Raw genomic sequence first — 27,346 nt, forward strand, 5'->3', positions numbered from 1 at the left:
CGAATTATTAGTCGTAGCAGCGAGATGCCTCTGATGTGATTACTCAACCCAACCACATGGCTGGTTTGGAACTGGATGCGGCTAAACTGAACTGAGCAGGTGACAAATCAGCTATCTCCACAATAAAGACTGCGGCCTAGTCGAAGCGCGAGATCTTAAGTCGGGGCCGACAACACCCGGCGGCTCACTTGCAGCCCGCACAGCCCCGTCCTCTCCGAAACTGGCCTATCTGCTGCCGGATAGCAGCTCGTTATAACCACCGTCTCTCGTCCTTGGCCGCCTCTCTCAGCTGCAATACCTCGTTCAGTCAGTCGACAATTCTTCTTGCGTATCGCTTGTTGATCGTCACTTCAGATATGGGAAAGTCACAGTCAAAACTCAGCAGCGATCAACTGCTCGAGCTTCAGAAGTCAACCTATTTTGATCGCCGTGAACTGCAGCAATGGTACAAAGGTGAGATTTGATATCATTTGTGTTCAGCTATCTTGCTCTGTCCTTTGTTATGCGTGTGAATGCTAATTGGCTCACAATTGACCAACAGATTTCCTCAAAGACTGTCCCTCGGGACAGATGGACAAGGCCGAATTTCAAAGGATCTATAAGCAGTTTTTCCCGTTTGGCGATCCCTCGACATTTGCCGAGTACGTCTTTAACGTTTTCGACGCCGACAAATCGGGAACGATCGATTTCAAGGAATTCATATGTGCCCTGTCGATTACCGCGCGCGGATCGGTCGAGGAGAAGCTTCTGTGTAAGTCGTGACAGGCGAGGTTGAGGTTTCCGGTGTCGCGGGTCGTGTGACTTTGGTTTGAACTGACGAGTGATTGTTTTTATCTCCAGGGTCTTTCCAATTATACGACCTGAACAATGACGGTCGCATCTCATATTCGGAGATGTTGTCGATAGTAGAGGCTATCTATAAGATGGTCGGATCGATGATGAAGCTTCCTGAAGACGAGGCCACTCCAGAAAAGGTATATCTAGTTCCTCTACTTTTCAACTGGCCTTGACTAACTCGTGTATCAGCGCGTGGACAAAATATTCAGAGCAATGGATAAGGACAAAAATGGAGAATTGACCATTGACGAGTTCAAGGAAGGCTCCAAACAGGTAACCTCTACTCAATATATTCTCTCCTATCAGCCTATCACAGAGACTAACTATCTTCTTCCCAGGATCCGACAATTGTATCGGCTCTCAATATCTATGATGGTCTTGTTTAACTGCTCTCTTTTTTTGTCATATTTAATCCTTTGAATAATTCGTGCATTTGAGATGTTTGGGTAGGATAGCAAAGAGAAACTTACAGCCCTTCTCTACTTCTACAAATTACTGGCGTTTGTGAAAGAATACACCTTTCCTATTTATCCTTTTATTATCCTGCTTCCACACACCACCTAGGGTCTTGTTAACCTTGAGTGTTTCGTAGGTACTTCATAAATGTTTAACTGGCTGCATGATTGATTTACGAAATTTCTGGAATATGCGCAGAACTACAGACAATCAAGTTCCAAAACTAGCATACTTCATTGACGCCATATTCCTGACATAGAAACCAACAATATTACAAAGAGTATAAATGAAAACGAAAAAAACGAAAACAAAGAGAAAAGAAAGAGCAAATGCAGAAACCCTAGATATTAGCAACTAAATCTTCATGAAGTGTGACACTGTTCAGCAACTTGCTCCAGCGGATCAGTCGCTGATCTTTTACCAAGACTCTTCTAAGCGAGAAGCAAATGAAAATAAAAAGTGCTGGTGAAACGATATAATTGGAGTATCAAGCGTCACTGGCTAGCAATCATCACACGTTTTAGCAGGATGGGGGTGAGCGAGCGATCAGAACTATGACTCTTCCCAGCTTTTCTCGACGGTCTCGCGGACTCGCTTTTCGTATTGCTTCCGATGGTCTCTGTATAGATTGGAAGCCTCGACGTTCGCAGGACTGGCAGTATTTGGATCGTTCAGCAAGCTGTTGCAAAAACAAAGTTAGCACCGATCACTGACACAATGATACAAGGATTGCAGCTTCAGATAAACATACCTCTGGATAGAAGTCAGAATTGCAGCAACATCGTATGTAGGCGACCATCTGTTCTGCAAGATGTCAAGACACAGATCCCCCGAGGCGTACACATTCGGATGGAACATCTGTGAGATAAAGCGGACCGAGGGCGGCTTGTTGGGATATTGCTCGTCAAATTGCATCAGCAATCTAAAGGTTCCGTCCTCAAATGGAGTGTCGTTCGGGCCAATGATCACAGCGTTCCAGGTCATTACGTTGTCCGATACAGGAGATGCGGAGACACCGGCAGGCGGGTCCTGCTGCATGCGCTATAACAAAGAGCAACAATCAGTGTTAGCTTCTATTCACAATCTATTTGCAAACACACTTGATAAACAAATTATCCCGGACGTGGAAGAGTACACTAGGCACCTCACAGCAGGCACGTCCGCCTCACAGGGTCAGACGACCTTGACCGGGATTCACACGTTCCTCCCCATTCTTACCTTGAAATCGCGCATCAGCCTCCGTCTAGCAGTAGTCGACATATCTCAGGTAACTTCTTTGAGCAGTGATTTTATTCCTGATTCCTTTAACAAGAGGCGATGTACAAAAACGCGCCTTGTGGATGCCTGCAGGTCGGTGGTGGTGGTGGTGGGAATAGTTCGGGCGGGATGGCGTAGTAAGCACCGGTTGACCTTTGGGACATTTGCCAGAAACTCAAATCAGGTGCCTGACCAAAACTCGCCGCCACCTCGGATTCTACTGCGCTTACGCTTTATGTGCACATTCTCTGCTGCACCACTCCTAAAAGATGTCATGATTACTGATAAATGCAATCGTGAATTGCAACTACCACTTCCGATTATCATCATACACACGATCACTGGCTGCCGACCATTCACGCTGTAATAAGGTGCTATGTAACTATACCAAGAGGCAGTCGCGCCCTCCGACGGACTCTCTCCGGTGCACGACAGCCAACTCTCCTCCTCCTCCTTGCCCCTCGAACAAAAAATAAAACACGAGAAATTGATTACTTATAAACACGGTAGCGAGCATGCCCTACCTGAGCATACCCCAAAGTTTCCACGCCACGTTGGCGCACAGAAAAGCCGCTGCCGGAACAGCATACAACTGCAAAATCTCCGTCGTCCGCCTGAGTCGGACCTCAGAGTCGACCTGCTCGTCGCCGTCGAAATGGCCGTTTGTGTAATAGCTCTCCATGATTGCGTCCTTCTCTAGCCATCGCTGGTGGAGCCATCTGCCAAACTCGGATTCGTCATCGAGAGGGATCGTCGACTTGTGAAAGCGCCGCCAGTGCATGTGCACTGATTTCGGCGGCCGTCCTTGCACGTATATGGTCGGCAGAGTGAAGAAATCCTGGCCGTAGCCGTTTCGCGGAACACCCTCGTATGCCACCGTGCAGTCGTAGAGATACGGTACGTCGAGGTTCTTGAGCGTGAAGTAGAGCCCACGCGTCCGCGGAAGAAGCATATGCTCGGGTTCCTGGAGATCGAGCTTCACGGCGTACTCATGACTCCGCTTCTTTGTGTTCTCGGTGATGTTTGTTCCTTCGGGGAAGATTAGCACCCACGCAGGCCAGTCTGGCTCGTTGGCGATGTTTGTCAGAGCGGTTCGCATGCGACCCTCGTCCTTCTCCCATTTCCGAGACAAAAATACTGTTACAAGTTAGCCACTGTTCCTTGACCAGAGTCAGGTTGCTGAAACTTACTGAATTTGAAGTATTGCATGCCCCACCCAAGAAACGGAACGTTCTTCAACGACTCCTTCAGAATGATATACATTCCTCCATGTGCCTTGCTAGTGTACGCAATCCACCACAGATACAACCAATCGGCATCGATCTGGTGATTCGCCAGCAACACAATCCGCTCCCCAAACTTTGTCTCAAGTGTTCCGTCGCTTGCACGCTTGATCAGACCCGAGACCGAGGAGTCGCCGACGACGTGGACGGGCGTGGGAGCCCACCATTGCGTCATTGTGGTGAGAAGCAGGCCAAAGTGCTGCTTTGTGAAGTCGACGTAGGCGTGAAACCATGACTTTGAGAACAATCGGATTGGAAGTCCAATTAGCTATATTCAAAGTGAGTTAGTGTCTTCTACACAAAATAGTGTGGAGGCTCAGATGTAGAGAAGATGAATACCTGAGTGAGATTGATTCTACGGGCAGATAAATGTTAGCACTACCGGAGTCGTTTACGAGCACAGAAAAAAAACACAAATCACATACGTCAATACAGCTGTCGTAAAATATATAACAATCGACGCGAGCCGAACAGCCTGGAACACGACCGGCTGCTTCTGTCTGAGCGTACCCGTCGAAGCTGATGATATCGCAGTCGCTCGCTTAGCCATAGCAGCCGTAGCGACGAGCGAGGGATCCGTCGCGCCCGGCGTCGCCAGCGGCGCAGCAGAGCCCGAGTCGGGTGCCATGGCGGCGGATCCTGGCACCGCCATCTGTGCCAGTTCGATATCGGGTGTCTTTGACGGCATTGGCTGCTGCTGGTTGGGGAATTTCGTCACGGGAGCAGCAGCTTCGTGGAGGTTGATTTCTTCTTCCGTTTATGGACGGCCTACCGCGTGCGTATCTGAGGGGTTTGTATAAGAGTTCGAACTCAATCTGCCCCTCATCGCTATCTACACACTGTGCGCGTCTTGTAATAGCATTGTACTAATCAACTCTTGTTCATGATATATTTACGTTCAGACTTCCGGCAGACGATGCTGGAGCTCACGTATTCTACAGGAGCTCTGAATGCTGTAGTGAAAGATGGCTATAGCACGTGAACAGCTCACTGCCAAAAGAGGAGTATAGACCTTGACCTCATCGCCATACGTTCCTAATATTCGCCATTATTATATTTTCTGCCTCCTGAATAACTGCTGTTATCATGAAGATTAATATCAGCACATGTTTGGCGGGGACACAGTCACAGAGGTGTCAGAAAGAGGCGAGTGCAGAGAACCTCAAACAGATCAAGACGCCGGATTTCGTACACTATCAGCAGGCATCGAGAGGAAGATGTTAAGAACGGCAAGCACAGAAACATTCCGCTGATGCAGTTTGCATATTTTTTGGCCAGGATTGACATATATGTCTCTTGCTTCTCTGTATTAATCGCGTCGATCTCCTCATAGTTGGACGTTGTTCATCTCTGTCGCGTACGCAAGTTATTTGCTATCGTTCATCTCGTGTCAATGGAGCGAGAAATTCTGCACAGAGTCTGAGGATATCTGATCGATATGAATATAACGAGACTGGAATTTTGAACGCAAACATGCTGAAATGTTCAGTTCTGCGGTGCAGATACTCGTGCTGCTCTGAAATCCGATCGATTTGCTGGTTGTCTGTCTCGATCTGTTCACATGCTCTCTGGTCGAGTCTGTCTATCCAGGTTCAAAGCCTCATATGAGAATGCTGGTCTTCTGGTGTGAATCTATATCTGTCAGTAGTATTTGTTGGATCCTGTTCGAGAACAATTCAGCGAAGACGGTTGGATCCCCATATGTGGTGCGGGTATGACGGAAATACGTCTGTACACGGTATTTACCACGTCCCTGTCCTCTGCTGCTTTCTCCGACACCGATCGCTCTCTCCTCCCTCCTCCGAAGGGCCTACCTTCTGTCATCTATTATTATCGATCATCGCTCCGACATTATTCCGGACTACCAACCACTGTCAAACAAAGAACCGAGACCTTGGCTTACCCTCAGACCACTTCGGCGATGATCCAGGTCTTCGCTTGCGCTCAGGCCCCGGCCGAGATCATGCCGGCCGATGTTCAACGGAGATGATCAGACTCGTCGTCGGCGATGAGATGCTCATGCCTCTTCAGCACACTGCTTCGAGGTGCTGGTCGATCATCGCCGACCGGTGTTAGCTGTTAAGACATCTCCTACTCCTAAAACATCTCCGACTCCGCGCCGATGGCCGGTCCGATCTGTTGTTCGTCAATGCCCTCCGAGGATTCACCCGCTGCTGATCCGGACTGTTTGATTCTGGTCCGATTACATGTTAAGCTGCCTTACTGTTCCTACTGTTCAGAAGAAATGTATATCGAATTAACATATATATTATTGCTGTAACGAAAAGGAAAACAGAACCCCTATTTATAACCAGACAAATGAGAACAAAAAACCAAAGTACAATGACCAATAACCAGACCGGGACCCAAACAAAACAAACAGATTATTGCGCAGGTTTAGAAGGGCGGTACGTTTTTGAAACACTTTTTCTACTTTGGAATATGAGTTCCAGTTCAAAGAAGTTTCACGCCCGCGCGAAACGAAAAGAGACATTTTGAAGCCAGATCTAGGGATGGCGGAGCATCCTTAGGGATCTCAGAAAGGAAAAACAAAACAAACGAAACAAAAAACATGCTTGAAAAGGACAGATAATGTGTGCTTGGAAGTCAAGTCTGCTTGTTTATGTGGACTTGTTCTTCACATAGCGGATGGGGTTCCAGGGCATGGCGATAGGCTTGATGACGATGAGCGAGTTCTCGTTGTTGGCCAAACCAGCAAAGGCGTTGTAGAACGCAAGGAAGGCCGCCATAAGACCGAAGACACCACCGGCGATAGTGACGCCGGAGTTGTCGGGGTAGAACTTGCCAATGCCGAGGAGCATGAAGCAGATGTCAAGGGTGAAGAAGAGCGCGAAGAAGGCGACGGTCGAGCGCAGGGTGCAGAGCACAAGGCCGAAGGTGAAGATGAACCAGCCCATGAGGTAGATTCCGAGCATTGTGTTGAGCGCATGAGTGTCGGTGCCGTAGGCAGACACGATTCCGAAAGCGTCGGTCTCGATCGCGGCGAATGAAAGCCAGAAGCCACCGAAGGACGAGAGCGCGGTGGCACCGAACGTGTTCTCGATTGCCATCTCCCACATGCCGGCTAGCAGCTGGATGATGCCGCCGTAAAAGTATCCGAGACCGATGAAGGTCGATGGGTTCGAGACACCACGGACCTGCACATTCGCCATGCAAAGCACGAAGGTGGTCAAGCCGAACGCACACAAACCCAGAGGGGCAGGGTTACCAAACTTGCGCGAAGGAGGAGCAGAGTAACCTGAACGACAACACTGTTAGCTAACTGTTCTGTTTGTTGATTTCGCTGTTCGCCGGTTCGAGAGAGTCAAGCATCCAAAGACATCCAGACTGCAAACTGCCTTTCGCTTAGCGGCATCCGGAACTATTTCGGAGCAGAGCCCTAGTCATTGTTCTCACGCCGCGCAGCGTTGCAGGGTGAGTGCCTGCTGCAGCCTCCGAGGGTCCGCCGAAGGACCACTACGGAGGAAGCTCGGAGGCGGCCTCACCGCCAAAGTCTGGAACTTTGCCACTCAACAGAATATATATACCGCGCTGTCCGCGCTTTCTGCTCAGTCCTGTCCTTCATTCTGTCATGTTCTTCGTGCTGAACTTCTAGCTGAAGGTGGGGGTGCTGCAGGGGGTTGTAGTGGGCAAAATGGCTGTGATCGGCGAGAAACAGAGATTTTCAGGCCACCCTTCTGTTTTGCCCTCTACACCCTTTGCAGGACTTCCAAGACTGAGCATGTAGCGCTGCTCCATCAGCAAACATGAGAATATATACAGATCAGATGTATATGTTTTCAGATTTGCTTATAGAGACATATTCTGGAGCTTGATGTCTGGCGTCTTTTGGATATTGCCATACTCTCGTATGGCGAACAAGAAAGAATGCAGAAGGGGACAGAATTCAGTGAAACATACCAGGATTAAGAGTACCACCGAAGGCCATCATCAGTTCCCTACGAGAGACCCACGAGGACCCGATCTTGATGAGATCAGGGTCGTCGGTGTGGGTGACGATTCGATGGACTCTGAGCTGGTCCTGCGAGTCGGTCTCCTCGTTGTTGCCGGCCTCCAGGTGGTTGAGGTTGACGGGCTTTTCCACGGCGGCGGTGGATGATGCTGCTGTTGAGGTCGTAGACATTGTTCTAGCTGTGGTTGTGAGTTGGAGGTGTGGGTGGGTGGATGAATGTGTGAGGTGTAGATGGAGAAGGGAAGGGTCTGAGAGGAAGGGCGTAGTTATAACCTGGTGAAAAGCGGGGCTCGGTAGTGCGGATAAGTTTTTCCAATCAGACAGGGAGGAAGGGTCAGATGCACTGAGTGGCGGCAAACCGACTAGGCAGAATTGGTGGGGTGGAAGAAGGCTCTCGAGTAGCGACGAGCGGTGGGTGTGGCTAGTACACGCCGCGGCGGCGATGTTACTGGTGACGTCGATGTTACTGGTGACGTCGACGCAATAAGCTTCTGTTACCTTTCGGCCCTCCCAACAGCTTCGCTTTCATTGGCAGAGTCCGCGCTTTCGAGGCCACCTACGGCGAGTAAAATTTTTTGCTGCCTCCAAACATGCGGGGAGATGAGTGCCATTGGGTTTTATGCGCGGGCTTCTGCGCTACGAGGGATTTCGTGGGGTAGCCCAGTTCTGGGATCTACGCGTGCACAACAGGTTCCGGTGGATGTCAATTTAAGCTCATACGCGGGAGCCGACGGAAAACGCGGATGACCACCTGATGATGTCATCTTCATGCAGCCCGTATATTGGCTCCACCTCCTACTCTTTTTTGCGCTCCGAATGTAGTGATTTTCTTCAATTAAAGGCGAGTATTAGAAACTCAGCAGACTACATACTGGCATATTCTGACGGCAGCAGTCGTTCTCAGAATTTCAGGGATCAATGCGCGCGTGCGTGAGGAGAGAGCGTCGCGCCGCCACAGTCTGACTTTGCAGCCAAGGTGGCCTGTTCCTCGGCTGAGCCACACCAGACACACCTATGCACCCCCTCCCACGCTGTCATGCACCCCTTATTGGTGTGTTCGCGGCATCCGGATAAACCCACTCCGGCGACTAATGTTGCGCCACTCGTCTTCTTTTCGGACATGTCGTTCGGCGTTACTAGGCACGCAAGGTGCTGCGAAAAGCGTGTGCTCGCCTTGGGCCTGTCGCAGCGACCGGGGGGGCACACAACAAGTGTGGGTATTTGCCAGAGATATATAGCTGCGGGTCTTGCGGTAGTTTAATAGCTTCGATCAAAGCGCCATTGGGGTCGAAAATTTTCGAAAGCAGGTGCGAGAGAATTGTTCGGTGGTCTCGTCGGCGGAGGTGCGGTGTTGCATCATTTTCGGCGATGTTGTTCGGCCTTTTCTCGGTGCAGCCAATTAGCCGTAGGCCGTTGGCAGCTTCATGGGCCTCTTTGTATCATGAGTCCATACAGCTATCCTTCGATATAAATCACTGATTCTATGCTTGAAATTTCCAGCAGTTGCTGGCACAGCAGAAAAGAGCGCGAAAAGCTGAGTAGATAGACACCAGTAATAGTTGGGTTGATAGCAGCTTCGTCTTTGTCCTTGTAGCTGGCGAAAACACTTGCCTTGCTGCGCTCGCGAAATCAGTGTGCAAGTTGAAACACATGTGCCTTGTATGATGTCCAACTTGCTCGGCCTGATAATCCACAGACAGATGTGCTTATATCTAAAGTCTTGTAGCGGTCTTATCCTTCCTGCGACATATTGTAATCCAGTGATTTAGACTGACTGCCAATAGGTGCCTGACACGCTTCCGTCGCTCAGAGCAATTTGGCGCGCACCGACACTCCTTTCATCAGCAGGCCAATTTACCGCTGGCTGTATTCTGCCGTATGTCTTGACTATGCTTGTTCGTTTGCATCAACTGAAGCTGTTGTAAGCTGTAGCAAAAGGTGAGATTTCCTCTGCGGTCTGTAAACGAGGTATCGACACCAAACTTTCCTGTTTGGGCACAGAAGAAGACAGGAACAAGTAATGCCAACCAAACGAGCCTATCAGCGGCCTTCGTATTCGAGTGTTTGCTATTCCCCGCAATTTAACCGTACCTGTCCGTCACCGCCACCTGTCGCAAGACTTTGCTAGCAGTGCCGCATCGCCGAGCGGTGAGGAAGAAGAGTCACTCATTCGTCATTTCCCGGCCATGTGATCACTTCCCCTCGCCGACGTCGACGCTTGATACACCGTACTAGTGAAAAAGATGGGGGGACAAGTGGCGGTGCGAGTCCAGCGCTGTTACCTGGTATCACTTGCTCTTGCTCTTGCTCTTGGACTCCTTTGTTGCCAGCGTGTTGTCGAGATGAACCCATTAAATTGATTCTTGCAATAATATATGTGGACACAGTCTGTGTCTCTCAAGACAAAGGGGTGACCGTACTGAAGAAAGACTGAAGACTGCGGAGGGATATACAGCGTTGGCAGCCGGGCGAATAAGCTGCGCTGCTGAGCACTCCAAGAAAGCAACAGCAGAGAGCATTTAAAAGACAGACACAGCAGCGGACAGCAGTAATTCTCCCAATATCCGCAAATCAATAAAGATATATCCGTATTCTCTATCCTGAATAGATCTGTAAGGTATCGAAAGTCATTAAAGTCAGCCAGTTGTAAAAGTGCGCGTCGGTGGTTGCACCTATCCGCTGCCAACCTTCGCTGGCATCCGACTCCGTCTCTGGCTCCGAGAACCTCACAAAGCCCCATCCACGCACGCAAAAGGTACGGTCTTTCGGCACACTAAAGCATGCTCGTTAGCATAAAAAGCATTAGCGAATCAAGCTTGATTAGATAGACAGATTGACGTAGATATAATGCGGGGTCCCCGCAAAATGTGTCGTTGGCGCCGGAGGATGCGTCGCGACGAATGGCCTGTATATCTGCAAACCATAGCCCCTAACTAGTGCCGATATACCAGTCGTGCATCTAGCTCGACAGTCAGCTATTTCTGACGAGCGCCCATGTTCCTGTCTGTGTGTTGTAGTAGCTCGGCAAAGGCCGGTACTTTCTGTTGCCTGTCCCTCAATTCAGGAGCTGGAGGACTCCTAAAAATCTGCACTCAGGAACAGACCTGCAATACAGATCGTATAGAATTCAAGCAAACACGCTAGTTTAGGCCACTGACAAGTCTTGCTGTTCTTTTTTTCGCTGTGCCTTTCTTTCTCATCAGCAATGTTGATATATGCTGTGGAATCTGTCGAGTGTTTCGGCTTTTGGCTGATTTTTCCTGCATACCCATACTCATAAACATCACCAACGTTATGCGGGTACACACATAACCATGTCAAGCATTAGCAGAAGATATCCAACACGTTAAGCTGAACTCGCAGTGCGAAAATGCTCTATTCTGGCTTTTTTCCGAAAACGGATATACCCAAAGCTCAGGGATGTCTGACCGAAATGCTGACTCATAAAGCCCTTCTCTGCGCATCACGCAAAGCGATCTCCAATCCAAGCGCTCTTTCTCGTTCTTCCGAAAACCAGAACAAACGAGGAGGGAAGCAAGGCGGATTAAAAGCAGAGGAAGGGCGGGAAGGCTGCGGGGTTATAAGGTTCCGGGCGGGTGCAATACGGCGGCGTTAAGGGTTGGATTCTCGTTGCTATCGCGGTGGGGGAAGTCGCAACTACGGCTTTCGGTAACAGCAACAGCAGCAGCAGGTGAGCTCTTGCCACCTTGTTTTTCGCTGTCGATGACGCGTGTTTGTGTTTCTTGAGAGACAGCTTGAGATGCTCGGCGGATGGCCCGATTAGCTGCCGTTTTGGGCAGATAATCTGCTGGATCAAAGGTGAGCGAGTTGAGTGAACAGTGCCGGGTGCTGCTCTTTGTTCACTGGCTGTCCTATCGGAGGTAACTGTTTTTCAATTCTTATTGTCTGAATCAAAGAGGTTGACATTCTATATGTTGAGCACTTATCGCGAATGCAATCTTCTACCTCTATAAATCAGTCATGTACTCTATATAACAGCCTTCTACTCCTAATCATTCATACAGATTCGCGAATGGCAAAGATCACGTCCGAAGCCTTCGCCACGTCATTATCTCCTCCCCATTTGACCGCCAGCATATTATTCTCCGAACCTCCTCGCCGTTCGTCGCCGTCATCACCTCTTGAACACTCACCTTCATGGCAGCATCCTCAGCAGTCTCGTTCTCAGACGACTGGTCTTCTTCGACGAGAGCTCTGGTACCGGGAAAGCGCTGGTAGAAATGGTATTCGCGTGACTGCTGTTCGGCGATACTTACTACCTGAAAGAGTCTTCTCCGTTCGTCCTCCGCCTTACCGAGATATTTGTTTAAATGCACAAGACCATCGGACTCGTCGTTTTTCTCCAGAATAGTGCTCGAAGTCCCGCGCAGGGCAGCTTCCAAAAGATTCTCGCCGTGGAAAAATGGAATCTCAGCATCTTTGAAAGAACTTACAATCAGCACCTTTGTCTTTCTCGTGTTGCGCACAAAGTTCTCTATTCTCTCTTCGCTGCGGAAAGAATATCTGATGAACTTTGAAACAAAATTCTGTGCCAGAGCCAAGGAACAGATCGGACCAAGAATAGGAAATAATCCCCGGGGCCAGTACGAGACCACGACTTTCTCGATTGATGCAAGAGCTGAGATTAGCACGATTGCGTTGAATTCAGTCGGTGGATCAGCCAGCGCCAGTTGGCCAGCAAGGCCAACAATGAATCCCATGCCGAGAGACTGGCCGACCAGCAAGGTTTCAGACGGCGGAATGCCGGTCATTTAAGTGATTGCAACGGAAGCATATGCACTGTCGGTAATCAAGTCGTTGACTCATGTTGGTTGATCGAGCACCCTGCGGCGACGGACTCGCGAATCCAGAGGTATCATGGTGGTATAGAGTATCTCTGTTTCCTAATTTCAGGCTGTGCGCAAATATCATGCTGTGAAACTGTTGTCAGTTCTGTTGCTCTTATATTTGATACGGGTGTTATCAAGGAATAGCGCTCACTTTCTCTGAACGAGGTCCGTGATGAGGGATCATAGAAATCCAGCATATACCAAGACCGAGAAAACAGTCAAAGAATAAACCTTCTTCAAGAACATGGCGACTGAGTCTGGACGCGCTCGTGCTCGCTCTATTGTTCGCGGTTGAACGATCCCGTTAAGGTAGATTTACTGCTAATATACAACTACGGGACCGCCGCGGCTGCCTTTATACAGAACACCGCAATTCTTCATGATCCATTCCTTCCACCCCACTGGACCCGTAATAACCCCGATGCCAATACGTTGGTCTCTGGTGCCGATTGGCTGCTTTAATCACAACGATTTGTAGTCAGCGTAGGCGCAGGATCTGGCTTCTCTCGGTAATCCTCGAAAACTAGCTCAGGGGTAGCCTGTACTCGCTCAATAAACTATACGCACTTGTGGCTCTATCTACGCTGGTACTTATGCCCTCCACTCAAATCTCGGTTCCGCCTCGAAAAATCAATTGGAGAATCAAGAGTTCCTGATTCGCGTTTGGTTGTAATAATCAGAGGCATTGCAGAAGTCGCATCATCTAGTGTTATTCTGCTGATTGCATAATTGGTGACCATGGGAGAGATCACCGCTATCGACGACAGATCCTCGTCCGAGGAAGAGGTTCTGGAGACCACCAGCGCTGCGGCCGACGGAGCAGTTGCCCCGGCTGACGGAGCTTCAAAACCGAAAAAGAAGAAGAACAAAAAGAAGAAGAAAGCTGCGAAATCTGATGGGGGAGATAGAGAAGCAGAGCAGACCATTGAGCCGGTGCAGGCGGTTTCGACCAAGTCGAACACCCCGTCGGCGAGCGTGCGGAATCTGGAGGAGCTGTTGAGACAGCTTGCGATGCCTCAGGATAAGGTATACGATATTTTGAAAAGTGCAGGTGTTGAGCGTCATTGCTAATTGTGTATGCGTAGCCTCGACAAAAAGCCATGGATGAATACAAATTCTGGCGCACGCAGCCAGTCACAAAATTCGACGAGAAAATCGACGACGAAGGCTCAATTGACCCTGAAAAGACCCCGGACGATGTTCCTGATCAGCCATACCCTCTGCTGAAAGAATTCGAGTGGTGTACGCTTGATTTGAATGATACCGCTCAGGTTGAAGAAATTTACGATTTGCTGTACCACAACTACGTCGAAGACGCCGACGAGACTTTCAGATTCAAGTACTCGCCCCGCTTCTTTGACTGGGCGTTGAAAGCTCCAGACTGCCGTCCTGAATGGTTCGTCGGTGTGCGGGTTGCGGCCACAAAAAAGCTGGTGGCTTTCATCAGCGGAATTCCGATGCACTTGCGGATCCGCAACACGACCCTGCCTGCCTCCGAGGTCAACTTTCTTTGCGTGCACAAGAAGTTGCGATCAAAGCGACTTGCGCCACTATTGATCAAGGAGATCACGCGCAGAATTAACAAGCAAAACATATGGCATGCTCTTTATACCGGTGGTGTTGTTCTGCCTAGTCCGGTTTCGACATGTAGATACTATCATCGGTCAATCAACTGGGCCAAACTCAACGACGTGGGCTTCAGTCCTCTGCCTCCAAACACAACCCGCGCAAAGATGATTTCAAAGTTCAAACTGCCGGCTCAGACCTCACTCCCTGGATTGCGACTGATGGAGCGAGGTGATATTGATCAAGTGTTTGATCTTCTGGTTACCTATCTATCCAAATTTGAGCTGGCGCAGGTGTTTGAAAAAGATGAGCTGCTGCACTGGCTGATGCACGACTACGGCCTCGACGGACGCGCGAACGATGCAAAGGATCCCGACCGAGTTATCTGGGCGTACGTCGTCGAGACTCCGAACGGAGCCATCACCGACATGGTCTCTTTCTACAAGCTCCCTTCGACTGTGTTGGGAAATGCAAAGCACGACTCTTTGGAAATTGCTTATGCATTCTATTACGCATCGTCGGTTGCTCTCGACGCGCCTTCGAGATCGGATGAGGCCGGAACCGCAAAGCTGAAAGCTCGATTGACTGAACTCTTCAACGATGCACTCATTATTTCCCGCGACGTGAGTACAAATCTTGTGGACAAAGGACCCGCTCTCTTGCAAAACTAACTCAATGATTAACAGCTCGGCTTCGACGTCTTCAATGCGTTGACTTTACTCGACAACCCGTTGTTCTTGGAAGAGCTCAAGTTCGGCGCTGGCGATGGATACCTCAACTACTACGTCTTCAACTACAAGGCTTTCCCTATCGCCGGTGGTATGACACCTGATCGTAGCCTCGACGTTGCGAACAGGAGTGGGGTTGCTGCCGTTATGTTGTAGGTTTCACTCGTATACCACACGATGCGTGCAGAGGTCAGAGTATCTGAAAACTCGAGTAGGTAATATATACGCATAGCAAAAGTTATATAATGAAAAACTATATGTACAAAAAATCAAGAAATATACACTTTTCAGCATGCCATTCGGATAATATCCACCCGATCAATTAAGCATGTAACACCACCCCACGCTCCTCGCCGCTGGCAGTACGCGCGCAACCTTACTTTTCGTGTTTCTCTTTCAGAGCCTTCAGAGCCACATGATCAATAGTTCGCCCGTTGTAGTCCTTATCCGCAATATCGGCTTCGTCGGCGAATTCCTTATTAAGCGCGTCCGTGAATGCCTGCACCGACATGATTGGCGGCTTCTCGGTCTGCTCCCACAGAGAGTGGATGTGTTTCTCTTTCACCTTTAGTCGCTTGGCGAGCGTCTCGTACTTGGTAGCCTTTGCTAGTAACTCTCGCACCTTTTTATCGTTAACCTTGGGAGAAGAAGGATGGAACGTCTTGACGTATTCGGAAACTGTCGGCAGCGTGAAGATATTGTCCCGCTGCATTGTCGCCAGATCCTGACTTTCGTGCATGGCCTTCTCAGCCCGCTCCCGTGCTCTCTCTTCGTCTTCCCTCATCTCATCCAAATGTCGCGAATAAGTCTTCTCCATCGACTCGCGGAAATAATTTCGTCGAAGCTCCGCCATCATCGCCTTATATCCATCCGGTTGGCTCTTCACCGGTTCGGGCACGGTCTTGGTGAAGATCTCGGGCAGGTTGGGAAACGGCTTCACGAGCTGGAACCGCGATGTTCCGGGCGGGTTTGGAACATCGTCTGCGTAACCGTGGTTTTTCCCACGAATTGGTTCGGGGAACTCGAGGATTGCTCGAGGCTTGGGGAGGATTCCCGAGACGCCGACTCGCTTGGCCATCGTTCAAAGTTGCTGAGCCGGTGTGCACGAAAAGACGGGCTTGTTAATCAGACAGTTGGAGTAGCAAGTACTAATTCACTATCCAATTATCCAGTGACAAGATTTCGGGTTTGAAAGAGGCAGAACGAACGAGGCTTCCTGTAATCTGTGTCTTTTTGTAATTTTCGAAAAACTGCGTTAACAAAATTCAGCACTCGGAATGATATCTGGGTTGGGGTTCAAATTTTGATTACTAAATATATATAGCAAGATGACTAATTATTAATAGCTTATTTTAACGCGTCTTTAATTGATTCCTCGTTGCGAGGTACGTCACTCGGTCCTGAATATATTCAAGAGCCTGTTCAAGGCCAAGACCGAGGATGTATAGCTGAGCGTCAGGAAGATAATAGGATACTGCCGCTGCTATACCGAGATAACGCTGGAAAGAAAAGAACGATGGTCTCGATTGACAATGTGGTGTATCTGATAATCAGGATCGTGTTGAATCCGCTTGTCGCTGCTGCTGTGCTTTTCTACTCTTTCGATCGGAGGTATGTCATTTCAGATGCTCTGCTTCTGGAGATACTTGACTGACAAGGTGAACCACTTTTCATACAGTAATCGAGCACTAAATACAGATCTGGAGCACCTCCTCCCCCAGATCTACGCTATCCTGGTAATAACATACAGCATCCTCGAACTAATCGTTGATGCCACCCGGGCCTCGCAATTTGATATCTCAAAAGACGTGATTGCGATAACCGGCGGTAGCTCCGGATTTGGATACGAACTTTCGAAAGAATTCGCAAAACGGAAGCTTACAGTAGCCGTGCTCGACGTTGGAGCGCCCAAGGTTGTCGTTGAAGGCGTGAGGTACTACAAGTGCGATGTACGATCTAGCACTCAAGTGAAGGCAACTTTTGAGAGAGTCAGCGAAGAGGTAATTATCTGCTTTGGTTATTTCTTGGTGGTGCGCGCTGACGATTGATGAATCAGCTGGGTGCTGTTACGGTTTTGGTGAATAACGCGGGTATAACGCGTAAAGGCAGCGTCTTGGACGCCTCGTTAGATGACATCAAAGAGTAAGTGGATCATTTGCTGTTCTTGCGTCTGTATTCTGCAGAGGGTCTGAATCAAACTGACTGTTGTCTGATAGTACACTGGATGTTAACCTTCTGTCGCACTTTTATACGGTGAAGGCTGTTCTGCCTAGCATGATTGCTGCGAAGAAAGGATACGTCGTGACTGTTGCTTCATGTCTTGGTTACCAGGGTCCGGTGAACTTTGGTATGCTCTCTCTGTCTGTTCTACCAAGCTATATATTCGACTGACGACATGTCTAGCTGCGTATGGAGCGTCAAAAGCCGGTCTGCTGGCCTACCATGAATCTCTCACGTTCGAGCTAGCACCCAATCGCGGCCTCAAAACACTCCTCATAGTCCCCGGTCAGATGCGCACCGGGATGTTTAGCGACATAGATCCGCCGCTGCAGTTTTTTGCGCCAGTAGTTGATCCCGCTGCATTGGCGCGCAAAGTGGTCCGCGCGATCGAGATGGGAAAGAGCGGAAGGATTGCGAGTCCGCTGTACGTCAACTTTATGCCTGTGCTTCGCGCTGCACCCTTCTGGCTTGTTAGGATCTTTAGAGGACTTTCGGGGATGGATAGAGTAGCCCGAGATTCGCATAGTGACTAGCTTGTATTATACTCCGCTTTGGAGATTGATTGCTGTTCCTTGCTAATTCCAATCGTTGTGCCCGTAGACAAACTCATGCCAATTGTTCTTCAGAATCTTAGCTCCCTCCTCTACCCCCCACCCCTTTATCTCGCAAACCCGCAACACAATCTCCGCATGCAGCCACTCCATCCGCTCACCCGCCACGGGGAAGTCGCTTTCGACCAGCAGCCGATCGTCCGGCACCGTCTGGACGACTTTGTTGAACTTGTCGCCGTACCGCTTGTTGATCACGATCGAGAAGGAGAAGTATACCTGCGCGGGGATTTTTCGTTTATTTGTCCAAAGCGATATTTGATCTGGAGGACCGGAGTATGAATGTAAGCAGATCCGGGTAGGGAACGGGGGCGGGCGTGGTGAATTATCAGAGGATTCGGTTCTTTCTTCATTCAAAAGCTTCTTTTCGCGGTTCTTCTCCTTCTTACTCGGTATATGCACTCCAGCCCATAACTCGCTAAAAATCTGAAAAAGCACACCATGCGCCTGCACGCCATGCACAGACACCGGCCGCTCAAATTTTGCTGCCACGCCGAGCTGCGCGAGCAAGACTTCCTTCTGATGCTCGAGCGTGACGCGGAACGGACTTAGTATGCGCTGATCCGCCTCCCCGCAGCAGCTACTAGCCTCGCTCTTTGCGTCGTCGTCGGAGGAGGAGGATGAGGAATCTGACTCGACGAAGGATATTTGCTTGCCGGATTTGGGCAGCCGGAAGGAGCGGTCGATGCCGACTTCGCCGATGAGCGCGTGCGGGTGTCGTTTGACGTTTGTGGTGAGTTGGGTTATGAAGCTTTCTAGACTCACTGGGTCTGGTAATAGGTCTAGAAATTCCTCCGGCGGCTCTGGGAATAGGATCGCTCGGTAGTGGTCGTATTTTGATGTCGGCGCCTGTTGGGACGTGTACAGAAGATGTGTGAACCACGGATGATATCCTAGATATACCGAGCGCGTCAGTGACCATCGCTTGACCGTCAACGTCAGCACAAGGAGACCACAACTCACCAAAACTCGGCACGATCCGGTCCGGAAACTGAGAAGCAGCCTCGTGGACTTTCTCCTGATCGTCAAGTCTGGTGGCCATGATTGTCAGTTTCGACGCGCGCATCTGCTGCAAACCCCGCGGCAGACGCTTGTAATTATCGGTCGGATGGCAGTGCGCGTCGTAGATCCCGATGTCCCATACACTGTCGGGAAGTGAATATTTTTCTATTTCTTCGATTGCCATGGCTGCATTCTCTGGTGTGCTGGAGTCGAGAGGTGGGGTGTGCAATGGGAATGATTTGGATATCTGATTTGCTTGTAGGACGCGAATGACCGCTGGTGCCCTCGGTTCCACTCTCACAGCTCTCGACGTGAATAAATGCTGTATCTAAGCAACCACATATATCTATCGTCCCGAGGTCGAGCTGCCTGTTATTGCAGCCAAGGTGTGGAGAGCCAACCTGTTCGTTGGGTGTGCCACGTTCTGTAATATTGCGCGTAGAAACAGTTAAACGCCTATTTCAGGTAGGTGGCGCGGAGATCAACTCCCAACGCCGTCTTAATTCCTGTCCATTTACCATCACCTCTATCATCCGCCTGTGTTGATTCTGAAAGCGACACTTTTCTATTTACAGTCAAAAAATACAGAAGAATAATGCCGATCGGTAAGATGATTTCGATCCAACCATCAGAGTACCTAGCTGCCGTACTCGGGACACCTAGCTAACAGATCAATGTGATCTAGCACCCGGCGCAGCAGCTTTCGGCCTCGGCCTCGGGGTCACCACCGGCGTCCTCCTCGGAATCGTCATCTACCACGAGCGGGAGAATATCGTCAACAAGCTGAACTGGGCGCTAAACGAGGTCAAGATGCGAGCCGAAGTCTCGCTCGAGCAGCGCAGGATCAATCGCATGCTGGCCGCATCATCTGACGATCAGGAACTGGCGGATTTCTACGACCAGGCAGAGGACGTGATGAGGCCGAGCGCGATGTACTCTGATATCGACGAGTACGCCGCGCTTGCTGGTAGGCCTGCATTTCGAGACACTGGTGCTGAGGCCGAGCCTGTCACGTCGGCGAGAGATGCGTTGCACGCTGGGTTCAGACGTCGCCGTGCCAATGCGGGATCTGATTCCGGGAGTGAGCACGTATTAGCTCAAGAAAATGCCTTTCTCTCCAGCGATGATGGCGTCGAGACCAGTATGCTATACCTCTGATCCTTGCCAACCCATATTCAAAGCCTTGCAGCCAAACTTACAAACTCCTCATCTAGCCGACACCGAATCATGGGCCACAGAATCCACAGCCACCGACACGGAATCAACCCCGACCGCGGTCGGCGACGGCAGTGCCGCGTCTGAATTCGAGTTCATCAGCGACGACGCTGCTAGCCACCGCTCCTATGCCGACTACGACAGCGGTTCACTCGCCGGTGACGACTCGGACGAGAGTGATTACGAGCACGCACGAAATCGCTGGCTGAACGGGGAGTCTCGTCAAATGACAAACTAGCCTGGGTGATTTTACATTTCTTTCCGTTTTGCTATCGATTTGCTTTTCATCTTCCTTGTGTTTAGAGTTTACTACGTTTTGCATATCCAGAGGAACGATCCATCTAAAGGTCAACGGAATGCTCACCCGCGGGACGGAAACCGGCGTTTAAAGATATGGGGTAGGCGCTCGGGTATTAGTTAATGGGACTTACTCTTATAAAATGGTTATTGTACGCGATCAAGTGTGTCTCATTGTACGCGATCAAGTTTGTCTTGGGCGACTTGGTGCTGCTTGGTGTGTGAACGGCTCGTACTGGAATGATAAAGACGACGCCTCTGTGGGTATGCTATGCTGGAGGCTTGAAGCAGGTGATGATTCACAACACAACGCTTCCTCATCATTAAAGTAGGACAACTCGTCGCTGCCTCAAAATGCAATCCAAAATCAATTCCCAACGTTGCATTGATTCCTATCCTTCTATCTAGCACCGCTATCACCCACCTGCATTCGTTTCAATAGCAACACTTTCTTATTCACAGTCAGAAAAATACAGAGAAATGATTCCGTTTAATAACCTGGCTGTAAAATTGAAAGATATTATCCCGCTTGGTGAGTTGTTCTGATCCGACCAGCAGAGTATCAAGCTGCCGTTACTACGCGGGACAGCCAGCTAACAGATCATTGCGACTTAGCATCCGGCAAAGCAGGATCCGGTGCAGTAGCACGCAGAGGAGCAACAGCACACGGTTCATCAGCACTCGGCGACGCAGCAGAAGTCGGCCGCGTAACAGTACTTGGCTTCGGCTTCGGCCTCGGCGTCACCGCCGGCGTTCTTCTCGGGATCGTCATCTGCTATGAGCGGGGGATTATTGGGGATAAGATGAATTGGGCGATAAAGGAGGTCAAGACACGGGCCGAAGCTGCGCCTGCGTTTAGGGATATTACTGATGAAGCCGAGCCGGTCACGTCGGCGAGGGATGCGTTCCACGCTGGATTCAGACGACGCCGTGCCAATGCGGGATCTGATTTCGGGAGTGAGCACATATTAGCCCATGAAGATGCCTTCCTCTCCAGCAATGATGGCGTTGAGACCAGTATGCCGTCCCTCTGGTCCTCCTAAGTCACGCAGCAAAACTACAAGCTCCTCATCTAGCCGACATGGAATCATGTGCCACAGAGTCCACTGCTACCGGCGCAGAATCAACCCGGACCGGCGTTGAGACCCGTATGCTATCTCTCTGCTCTGAAGTCATACAGCAAAACTTACCAACTCCTCATCTAGCTGACACAGAATCATGGGCCTCAGAGTCCACAACCACCGACGCAGAATCGATCCCGACCGCGGCCGGCGACGACTCGGACGATAGTGAGTACGTGAGCGCACGTAATCGCTGGTTGGGCAGGCAGTCTCGTCAAATGACGTTTAACTATTCTGGGTGACCATGAATCTTACATTCCCTCCTTTTTTTGTAATCAGTTTGCTTCTCAACTTCCTTGCGTTTTGCGTTTACTATGTTTTGCATATCCAGAGGACGTTCCATCTAAAGATCAACGGAATGCTTACCCGCGGAACGGAAACCTGCTGCTTTGTGTGTGAATTGCTCTTGCTGGGGATGGTAAAGATGATGGCTTTGTGAGTATTTGCTATGCTGGAGGCTCGAGGCGGGTGATAAATTACAATAGAACTCCTCATTAACGTAGAAAAGCTCGTCACTGCTTCAATATGCAATCCAAACGTTACATAACGCCCTCTGGCTGGATTACATCACATATTACTAACTTGGGACTTTGACTTTCGACGCGGCGAACAACGCGTCGCGACCTCACCACGCGTGTCCCTACACCCTACACACTGCAAAACCACCACGTTTCCCAACCCAAGACCCGCTCAACAAAAGACCCCGCGCGCCATGACCGAGGTGCTGGATATCCTATCCGCGCGGCGCGAGAGCTACAGCAGACTACCGCATCAACTTGAGGACAGCAGTAGAGAGGATGCCGGCGGAGTTGATGACGGACGCGCGGTACCGTTCGATCTTGTGAGTGAGGGGGGTGAGGAGGTGGCGCTGGAGATGATGGCGCGGGAAGTGAAGGATGAGGAGGAAGAAGATGCGTTGGTGCGGGATATGCTGTTGAAGGAGACGAGGAGGAGGCGTGAGGAGGAGGCTGCGCGGCCGGCGGTGATGCCGTTTGAAATTACAGAGGAGGAGTTGGTGGAGGAGCAAGAAGAAGAAGAAGATGCGATCGTCGATTTTGAGCAACTTGTTCAGCAGCAGAGTACTGTTTCTGCTGACGACGACGACGACCACGACGACCACGACGACGAAAAAGACACCCGTGCCGAAACCGAGGAATTACTCCAGCGCCTACGCCAGCGTCGCCGTGTCACGCAGGACGACCTTACAGGCTCATTCTACCGCAAAGCGATCCTCGCCAACGGCGAAGAAGTCAAACTCCGACAACGCTCGTCGCGGTTTGCGGCCGGTCTCTTTCAGCAGCATCAGCAGAGCAAGCAGCGCGCGAAGCGGGATCAGGAGTATGGCTCGGATATTTCAAAGATGATGATTGAGATTGAGGAGGAGTTGCGGATGAAGAAGGAGATGGCGGTAAGGGCGGATGTGGCTGATGATGGTGAGGGGACTTTGAGGCAGCAGGAGCTTTGGGTTGAGAAGTGGAGAGCGTCGAAGTGGGTTGACTTGGTCGGCGACGAGGTATGCATTTCCCTATCTTTTTCTTCTCTAATTTCACACAGCTAACGACAATCACCAGCGAACCCACCGCCATCTCCTCCGCTGGATCCAACAATGGTCCCACGCAGTCTTCAAAAAACCCGCCGACGCGCTCCCGAAATCCCGCCCGAAACCAGGCATCCAAGCCGACGCGGCCCCGCCGCTCGCGACCGACCCCTTCCACCGACCGTACAAGAAACTGATCTTGCTGCACGGTCCGCCGGGGCTGGGGAAGACGACGGTTGCGCACGTAGCGGCGAAGCAGGCGGGGTACGATGTGCTGGAGATTAATGCGAGCGACGAGCGCGGCGGACCGGCGGTGCAGGCGAAGATCTCGGGGGCGCTGGAGTCGCATCGGGTGGGGAAGAAGCCGGTCTGTATAATCATCGACGAGATTGACGGCGGAGCGGAGTCTGTGAGTTTTTGTCCAAGTGTTTTGATCATTGATTTTGGAATATACGCTGACTTGTATTTGTGTCTACAGGGCTTCATCCGAGTGATAATGGACATCCTCACCTCAGACTCCAAAGCAATCCAGCAGCGCCCGACCGGCACCTCGACAACCGCGCCCAAGAAGCGCAAGAAAACCCACAAATTCCTACTTCGCCCGATCATCGCGATCTGCAACGACCCCTACGTGTCTGCGCTGCGCAACCTGCGCCCGCTCGCCGAGATCGTGTCGTACAAGCGGCCGCCGGTGTCCGTCGTCGTGACGCGGCTGCGGGAGATTTGCGCGGCGGAGAAAGTGGCGGTCGACTCGCGCACGCTGAAGGAGCTCGTCGAGCGCACGGACGGCGACGTGCGGAGCTGTATTAACACGCTGCAGTTCGACATGGGCGGCGCGCGCGTGGGGAGACAGAGTATAGGGCAGAAAGATATCGGCGCGAGTGCGAACGCAATCATCGGGCGCGTGTTCAGGCAGGACAAGAGCGCGCGGACGAAGAGCGAGCGGCTGCGAGCCGTGGTCGAGGACGTCGAGCGCAATGCCGAGTTTGACAAGATCACGACCGGCTGCTTCGCGCTGTATCCGAGCATGCAGTACACCGACGACATGCTCGGCAAGCCGGTCGCGGCGGGAGATTGGCTGCATTTCTACGACGCGCTCTCGTACTCGATGTACCACAACCAGAACCGCGAGCTCAACCAGTACCTGTCGTACACGGCCGGCGCGTTCCACTCCATGTTTAGCAGCACGATGAACGAGGTCAAGGAGTTTGCGATTCCTAAAGACGACTACGAGGCGCGGGAGAAGCAGCGGTCGAGTAAGGACTTGCTCAAGCAGACGATCGCGCAGGCGCCGGCGTCCACAGCGCGCTTGTTTAGGCAGGAAAGCACGATCGCGACCGAGCTCGCGCCGTTCTTGCTCAACATCATTTCGCCAAAGTTGAACCCGGTCAACTCGAGCGTGCTGGTGGAGAGCGAGAAAGAGATGTTGGCGCATACGGTCGACGTGCTGATTGACTTTGGGTTTAAGTATATCCAGCAGCGCACCGAGAGCGGCGTGTACGTCTATCGGGCTGATCCGCCGATTGAGCAGATTGCAAAGTTCTCGGTGCAGGACCAGGAGATTGCCGCGGTGGGAAAGTACATGATCAGACAGCTGATCAGCCAGGCGCTTGATATGGAGACTGTTAGGAGACTGAGACTTCCACGAGCAGCAGCAGCAAACGCTACGAAGAAGAAGCGCAAGTCAGAGATCGACGACTACAACGACGCGAAGAAGCAGGACGGCGCGGAGGAAGATCCCGAGATTGACAATCTCAACTCATCTCCAGAGCGACACCGCGACAAACGCCCGATAACCTCCACCGCCGACCTACTCTCCTCCTCGCCCGTGAAGATCCCCGAAGAAAAACCCGCGCGTCCGACCTTCCTATCCTTCTTCACGCGCTCAACCTCCGCAGCTGACTCATCGCAATCGTCTACGGGCGACAGCAACAACAACAGCAACGGCGGCGCGCACTCCCGCGAGAGCTCGATGCAGGCCGCGAAAGAGCGCGTGCGCAGAGAGCGCGAGAGTCGCGTGTGGGTGCAGTTCCACGACGGGTTTTCAAACGCGGTGAAGAAGCCAATCCAGTGGAACGATTTCTGGCGGGATTTGTAGTTAGTTATAGGAATAGTTAGATAAATGCATGGATTAGATTGATTTTCTAGCGGATATGATGTAGGCTCTGACTACGCGCTGGGTATACCACCACCGCACCACCTGTCCGAAAACCGCAAACCGCTCGAACCGAAGCCATCGTCCGACGCCGTCCCGCGCCGCTGCTCTGTCGGCTAGAAACCCCGCCAGGCCGGGAAACACGTGCTCGGTGATATCCTGCAGTTCGACCGTCCAGCTTTGGGCGGGGGTGAACCCGGCCGCGTGCAGAAGCGAGAGGTATTCGTGCTCGTCGAGGAAGTTTGCAAACGGCGTCTGCGTGAGCAGGCAGATTGCGCGCAGACCGAGGAGTTTGGGGAGCGAGAGCGAGGAGCGCGAGGAGAGCAGGAGGTCTTCGGCCGCGAAGCAGACCTCGCGCGGACTGTCGCTCAACACCTGCTTTGTCAGTCTCTCGCAGGCAGCTTCCAGCGACGAGTGGGCGAAAGCGAGAAACCGCGCTCGAGAGGGGGTAAAGTGGTAGAGACAGTCGAGCGCGAGGATTTTGTTGACATCGCCCTGGACGACGAACGAGCGCAGCATCTCAGCCGGCCAGTGGGTTTCATCCGGCACGCTGCAGTCAAGCGTATAGACGCTCGCTTTGCCGAGCAAGCCCGCGTTTCTGAGCTTCCCCGTCGCCAGCGCTGCGTGGTCAGCTAACGACGTCGCGCCAACGTACTGTCGCGTCATGGGCGCATACACGAGCGACTGATCGCCGCAGCCGATCCCAATATCAAGCACGCAGTCGTCCGGCCCGAGATTCGCCGCGCGAGCAAGCTTCACCGCCAGCGCCAAGTTCGCGTCCGGGAAACTGCAGGCGGGAGTCGTCTCGTCGCGCGCGGGCCAGTAGCCCATGTTATTCCAGGTCGAGGGCGGGGTAGAGTCGAGATTGAGCATGACGTGCGCGAGGTCGTAGACTTCAGAGTGCTCGTCATTGCTCTGGTGTAGCTTTCGAATCGAGATCTGTAGGAGGGCGAGAGAGATGTGCACGAAGAACGAGACGATTGTAAAGACGCCAAAGAAGAGAAAGATGCGCTCGATCGCCGCTGCGCGAGAGTCGTTAACAGGGATGTATGCGACTAGCAAGGCAAACACAACAGCAGTCAAAATGATCCGGGCGGCAAATACGTAGGCCCATCTTTGCAGCTTGCCCATTTGCACCTTCTGCGATGGAGATGTGCTCGCTTCTCGCTTCTCGCTTCTCGAGGCGGAGGATAGTTTATCTGTTACATAAGGTCTTACTAATACGGCATGTGCCGGTGCAGTGAGCCTCGTTGTTCGTACGAGGGCAAAGAATGCGCAGAGATCGAGGCCGAGGGAAAGAAAAAGATGGGGAATGGAGCGACGGCGATAAAACAAGAGCAAATAAAAGCATGAGCGGCTGTGGATCGTCGGTATTTGGCGATCTGGATGGCATGTTGGTGAACAGCTGTGCAGCAAATGCGAACGAACGTTGATTGTTGCCGCACATTTTTTCTATTTTTTCTTTCTTTTAGACCAACTCGCGGGATCGAAATCCGATGGTTCAGCACCGATAACAATGGTCGGCGGCGGGGCTAAGTCAATGAATGAATGAGGCTACCTCGACGCTGCATATTTGCCGTGCTGCTCTTCCAACCTTCGTCAAAAATGTCAACCCAAATTTCTCAAGAAAAAGCTTCTCTGCATTGTCGGTGTACTCTGTCGTGTCAGCCGTTGATGCGCAGCGCACTTCTTACTCACAGTTGTGAGCAGATCTCGCTTTTGCCTGTCCTGCTTCCGCGACCGTTGACATACCTGTCGCTAAATAAAATCAACACATCAACACAATCGATCGAACCCCCTTTTCGCAGGTCGCAGATCTAACTCGCTGCCAACAACCTGGTCTTAATCCCCTTGCAATCGCGAGCCCGAGTCAAGGGATAAATTATCATCGCCATCATCAATTCATAACAAAAAGGGGGCGCCAGACGCGTCCGTCGTACCAGGCGCGCGTGCGGCTCGCGAGGAACGTGGGCTTTAGTCGGGCAGAGAAAGATAAGTTACGGAATGCGGAACTTTGTTTTTAAAGAATCTTCCTTGAAGACGCGTCTTTTTGCATCTCGAGATGCGAGGTTGAGATGGGTTTTGACTGTTGTAGTGCGATCAGTAGATGGAGTTGGAGTTGTAGTAGTTGATTGCGCTTGCTGGAGTTGACGAATTGATTGTATAATCTCATCAAAACGACGCGCTACTTTGAAATTATTCTCACCCCGTGTCTCCCCCAAAATCTGTTCAAATCGGTTG

General features: G+C 51.2%; 13 protein-coding genes across 13 annotated transcripts; 6 read left to right on the forward strand and 7 right to left on the reverse strand.

Annotated features, from left to right (window-relative positions):
- Positions 1 to 356: 356 nt before the first annotated feature.
- On the forward strand, positions 357 to 1,223 carry BZA70DRAFT_299492 (uncharacterized protein; the record flags this gene model as incomplete). The annotated part of the gene is made up of 5 exons (XM_064914663.1): positions 357 to 453; positions 542 to 751; positions 841 to 974; positions 1,027 to 1,110; positions 1,176 to 1,223. 5 exons carry the CDS (start codon positions 357 to 359, stop codon positions 1,221 to 1,223), a joined length of 573 nt encoding a protein of 190 aa, XP_064767785.1.
- A 235-nt stretch (positions 1,224 to 1,458) lies between these two features.
- Positions 1,459 to 2,993, reverse strand: BZA70DRAFT_183655 (ubiquitin-conjugating enzyme E2 2). The gene is made up of 3 exons (XM_064909964.1): positions 2,512 to 2,993; positions 2,045 to 2,334; positions 1,459 to 1,972 (listed from the first exon to the last, which is right to left on the reverse strand). Exons 1-3 carry the CDS (start codon positions 2,551 to 2,553, stop codon positions 1,846 to 1,848), a joined length of 459 nt encoding a protein of 152 aa, XP_064767786.1. The 5' UTR covers positions 2,554 to 2,993; the 3' UTR covers positions 1,459 to 1,845.
- On the reverse strand, positions 2,716 to 4,713 carry BZA70DRAFT_279923 (acyltransferase-domain-containing protein). Its single transcript, XM_064912867.1, has 4 exons — positions 4,259 to 4,713; positions 4,173 to 4,188; positions 3,741 to 4,101; positions 2,716 to 3,687 (listed from the first exon to the last, which is right to left on the reverse strand). The coding sequence occupies exons 1-4, from the start codon at positions 4,519 to 4,521 to the stop codon at positions 3,071 to 3,073; spliced, it is 1,257 nt and encodes a 418-aa protein (XP_064767787.1). The 5' UTR covers positions 4,522 to 4,713; the 3' UTR covers positions 2,716 to 3,070.
- A 1,468-nt stretch (positions 4,714 to 6,181) lies between these two features.
- Positions 6,182 to 8,409, reverse strand: BZA70DRAFT_182794 (GPR1/FUN34/yaaH family-domain-containing protein). Its single transcript, XM_064909960.1, has 2 exons — positions 7,755 to 8,409; positions 6,182 to 7,092 (listed from the first exon to the last, which is right to left on the reverse strand). Exons 1-2 carry the CDS (start codon positions 7,975 to 7,977, stop codon positions 6,455 to 6,457), a joined length of 861 nt encoding a protein of 286 aa, XP_064767788.1. The 5' UTR covers positions 7,978 to 8,409; the 3' UTR covers positions 6,182 to 6,454.
- A 2,326-nt stretch (positions 8,410 to 10,735) lies between these two features.
- Positions 10,736 to 12,578, reverse strand: BZA70DRAFT_290074 (uncharacterized protein; the record flags this gene model as incomplete). The annotated part of the gene is made up of 2 exons (XM_064914177.1): positions 10,736 to 10,765; positions 11,961 to 12,578. The coding sequence occupies 2 exons, from the start codon at positions 12,576 to 12,578 to the stop codon at positions 10,736 to 10,738; spliced, it is 648 nt and encodes a 215-aa protein (XP_064767789.1).
- Positions 12,579 to 12,986: 408 nt separating this feature from the next.
- On the forward strand, positions 12,987 to 15,354 carry BZA70DRAFT_183511 (glycylpeptide N-tetradecanoyltransferase-like protein). The gene is made up of 3 exons (XM_064909963.1): positions 12,987 to 13,682; positions 13,742 to 14,845; positions 14,909 to 15,354. Exons 1-3 carry the CDS (start codon positions 13,395 to 13,397, stop codon positions 15,104 to 15,106), a joined length of 1,590 nt encoding a protein of 529 aa, XP_064767790.1. The 5' UTR covers positions 12,987 to 13,394; the 3' UTR covers positions 15,107 to 15,354.
- BZA70DRAFT_279936 (uncharacterized protein) lies at positions 15,230 to 16,231 on the reverse strand. Its single transcript, XM_064912868.1, has one exon. The coding sequence runs from the start codon at positions 16,026 to 16,028 to the stop codon at positions 15,327 to 15,329; it is 702 nt and encodes a 233-aa protein (XP_064767791.1). The 5' UTR covers positions 16,029 to 16,231; the 3' UTR covers positions 15,230 to 15,326.
- A 235-nt stretch (positions 16,232 to 16,466) lies between these two features.
- On the forward strand, positions 16,467 to 17,703 carry BZA70DRAFT_290077 (uncharacterized protein; the record flags this gene model as incomplete). Its single annotated transcript, XM_064914178.1, has 5 exons — positions 16,467 to 16,561; positions 16,629 to 16,950; positions 17,007 to 17,092; positions 17,167 to 17,297; positions 17,354 to 17,703. 5 exons carry the CDS (start codon positions 16,467 to 16,469, stop codon positions 17,701 to 17,703), a joined length of 984 nt encoding a protein of 327 aa, XP_064767792.1.
- On the reverse strand, positions 17,429 to 19,257 carry BZA70DRAFT_183910 (uncharacterized protein). The gene is made up of 2 exons (XM_064909966.1): positions 18,742 to 19,257; positions 17,429 to 18,671 (listed from the first exon to the last, which is right to left on the reverse strand). Exons 1-2 carry the CDS (start codon positions 18,962 to 18,964, stop codon positions 17,746 to 17,748), a joined length of 1,149 nt encoding a protein of 382 aa, XP_064767793.1. The 5' UTR covers positions 18,965 to 19,257; the 3' UTR covers positions 17,429 to 17,745.
- On the forward strand, positions 19,257 to 20,664 carry BZA70DRAFT_183745 (uncharacterized protein). The gene is made up of 3 exons (XM_064909965.1): positions 19,257 to 19,385; positions 19,466 to 19,921; positions 19,995 to 20,664. The coding sequence occupies exons 1-3, from the start codon at positions 19,376 to 19,378 to the stop codon at positions 20,231 to 20,233; spliced, it is 705 nt and encodes a 234-aa protein (XP_064767794.1). The 5' UTR covers positions 19,257 to 19,375; the 3' UTR covers positions 20,234 to 20,664.
- Positions 20,665 to 20,772: 108 nt separating this feature from the next.
- Positions 20,773 to 21,812, forward strand: BZA70DRAFT_290080 (uncharacterized protein; the record flags this gene model as incomplete). The annotated part of the gene is made up of 5 exons (XM_064914179.1): positions 20,773 to 20,824; positions 20,908 to 21,309; positions 21,369 to 21,440; positions 21,498 to 21,581; positions 21,745 to 21,812. 5 exons carry the CDS (start codon positions 20,773 to 20,775, stop codon positions 21,810 to 21,812), a joined length of 678 nt encoding a protein of 225 aa, XP_064767795.1.
- A 105-nt stretch (positions 21,813 to 21,917) lies between these two features.
- On the forward strand, positions 21,918 to 25,080 carry BZA70DRAFT_279952 (uncharacterized protein). The gene is made up of 3 exons (XM_064912869.1): positions 21,918 to 22,926; positions 22,985 to 23,359; positions 23,429 to 25,080. Exons 1-3 carry the CDS (start codon positions 22,126 to 22,128, stop codon positions 25,046 to 25,048), a joined length of 2,796 nt encoding a protein of 931 aa, XP_064767796.1. The 5' UTR covers positions 21,918 to 22,125; the 3' UTR covers positions 25,049 to 25,080.
- Position 25,081: 1 nt separating this feature from the next.
- On the reverse strand, positions 25,082 to 26,236 carry BZA70DRAFT_290082 (uncharacterized protein; the record flags this gene model as incomplete). The annotated part of the gene is made up of 1 exon (XM_064914180.1): positions 25,082 to 26,236. The coding sequence occupies one exon, from the start codon at positions 26,234 to 26,236 to the stop codon at positions 25,082 to 25,084; it is 1,155 nt and encodes a 384-aa protein (XP_064767797.1).
- Between the last annotated feature and the right edge of the window lie 1,110 nt (positions 26,237 to 27,346).

The sequence above is a fragment of the Myxozyma melibiosi genome (assembly GCF_037950935.1).
Source record: "Myxozyma melibiosi strain Phaff 52-87 chromosome Unknown BZA70scaffold_7, whole genome shotgun sequence".
Lineage (NCBI taxonomy): Eukaryota > Fungi > Ascomycota > Lipomycetes > Lipomycetales > Lipomycetaceae > Myxozyma > Myxozyma melibiosi.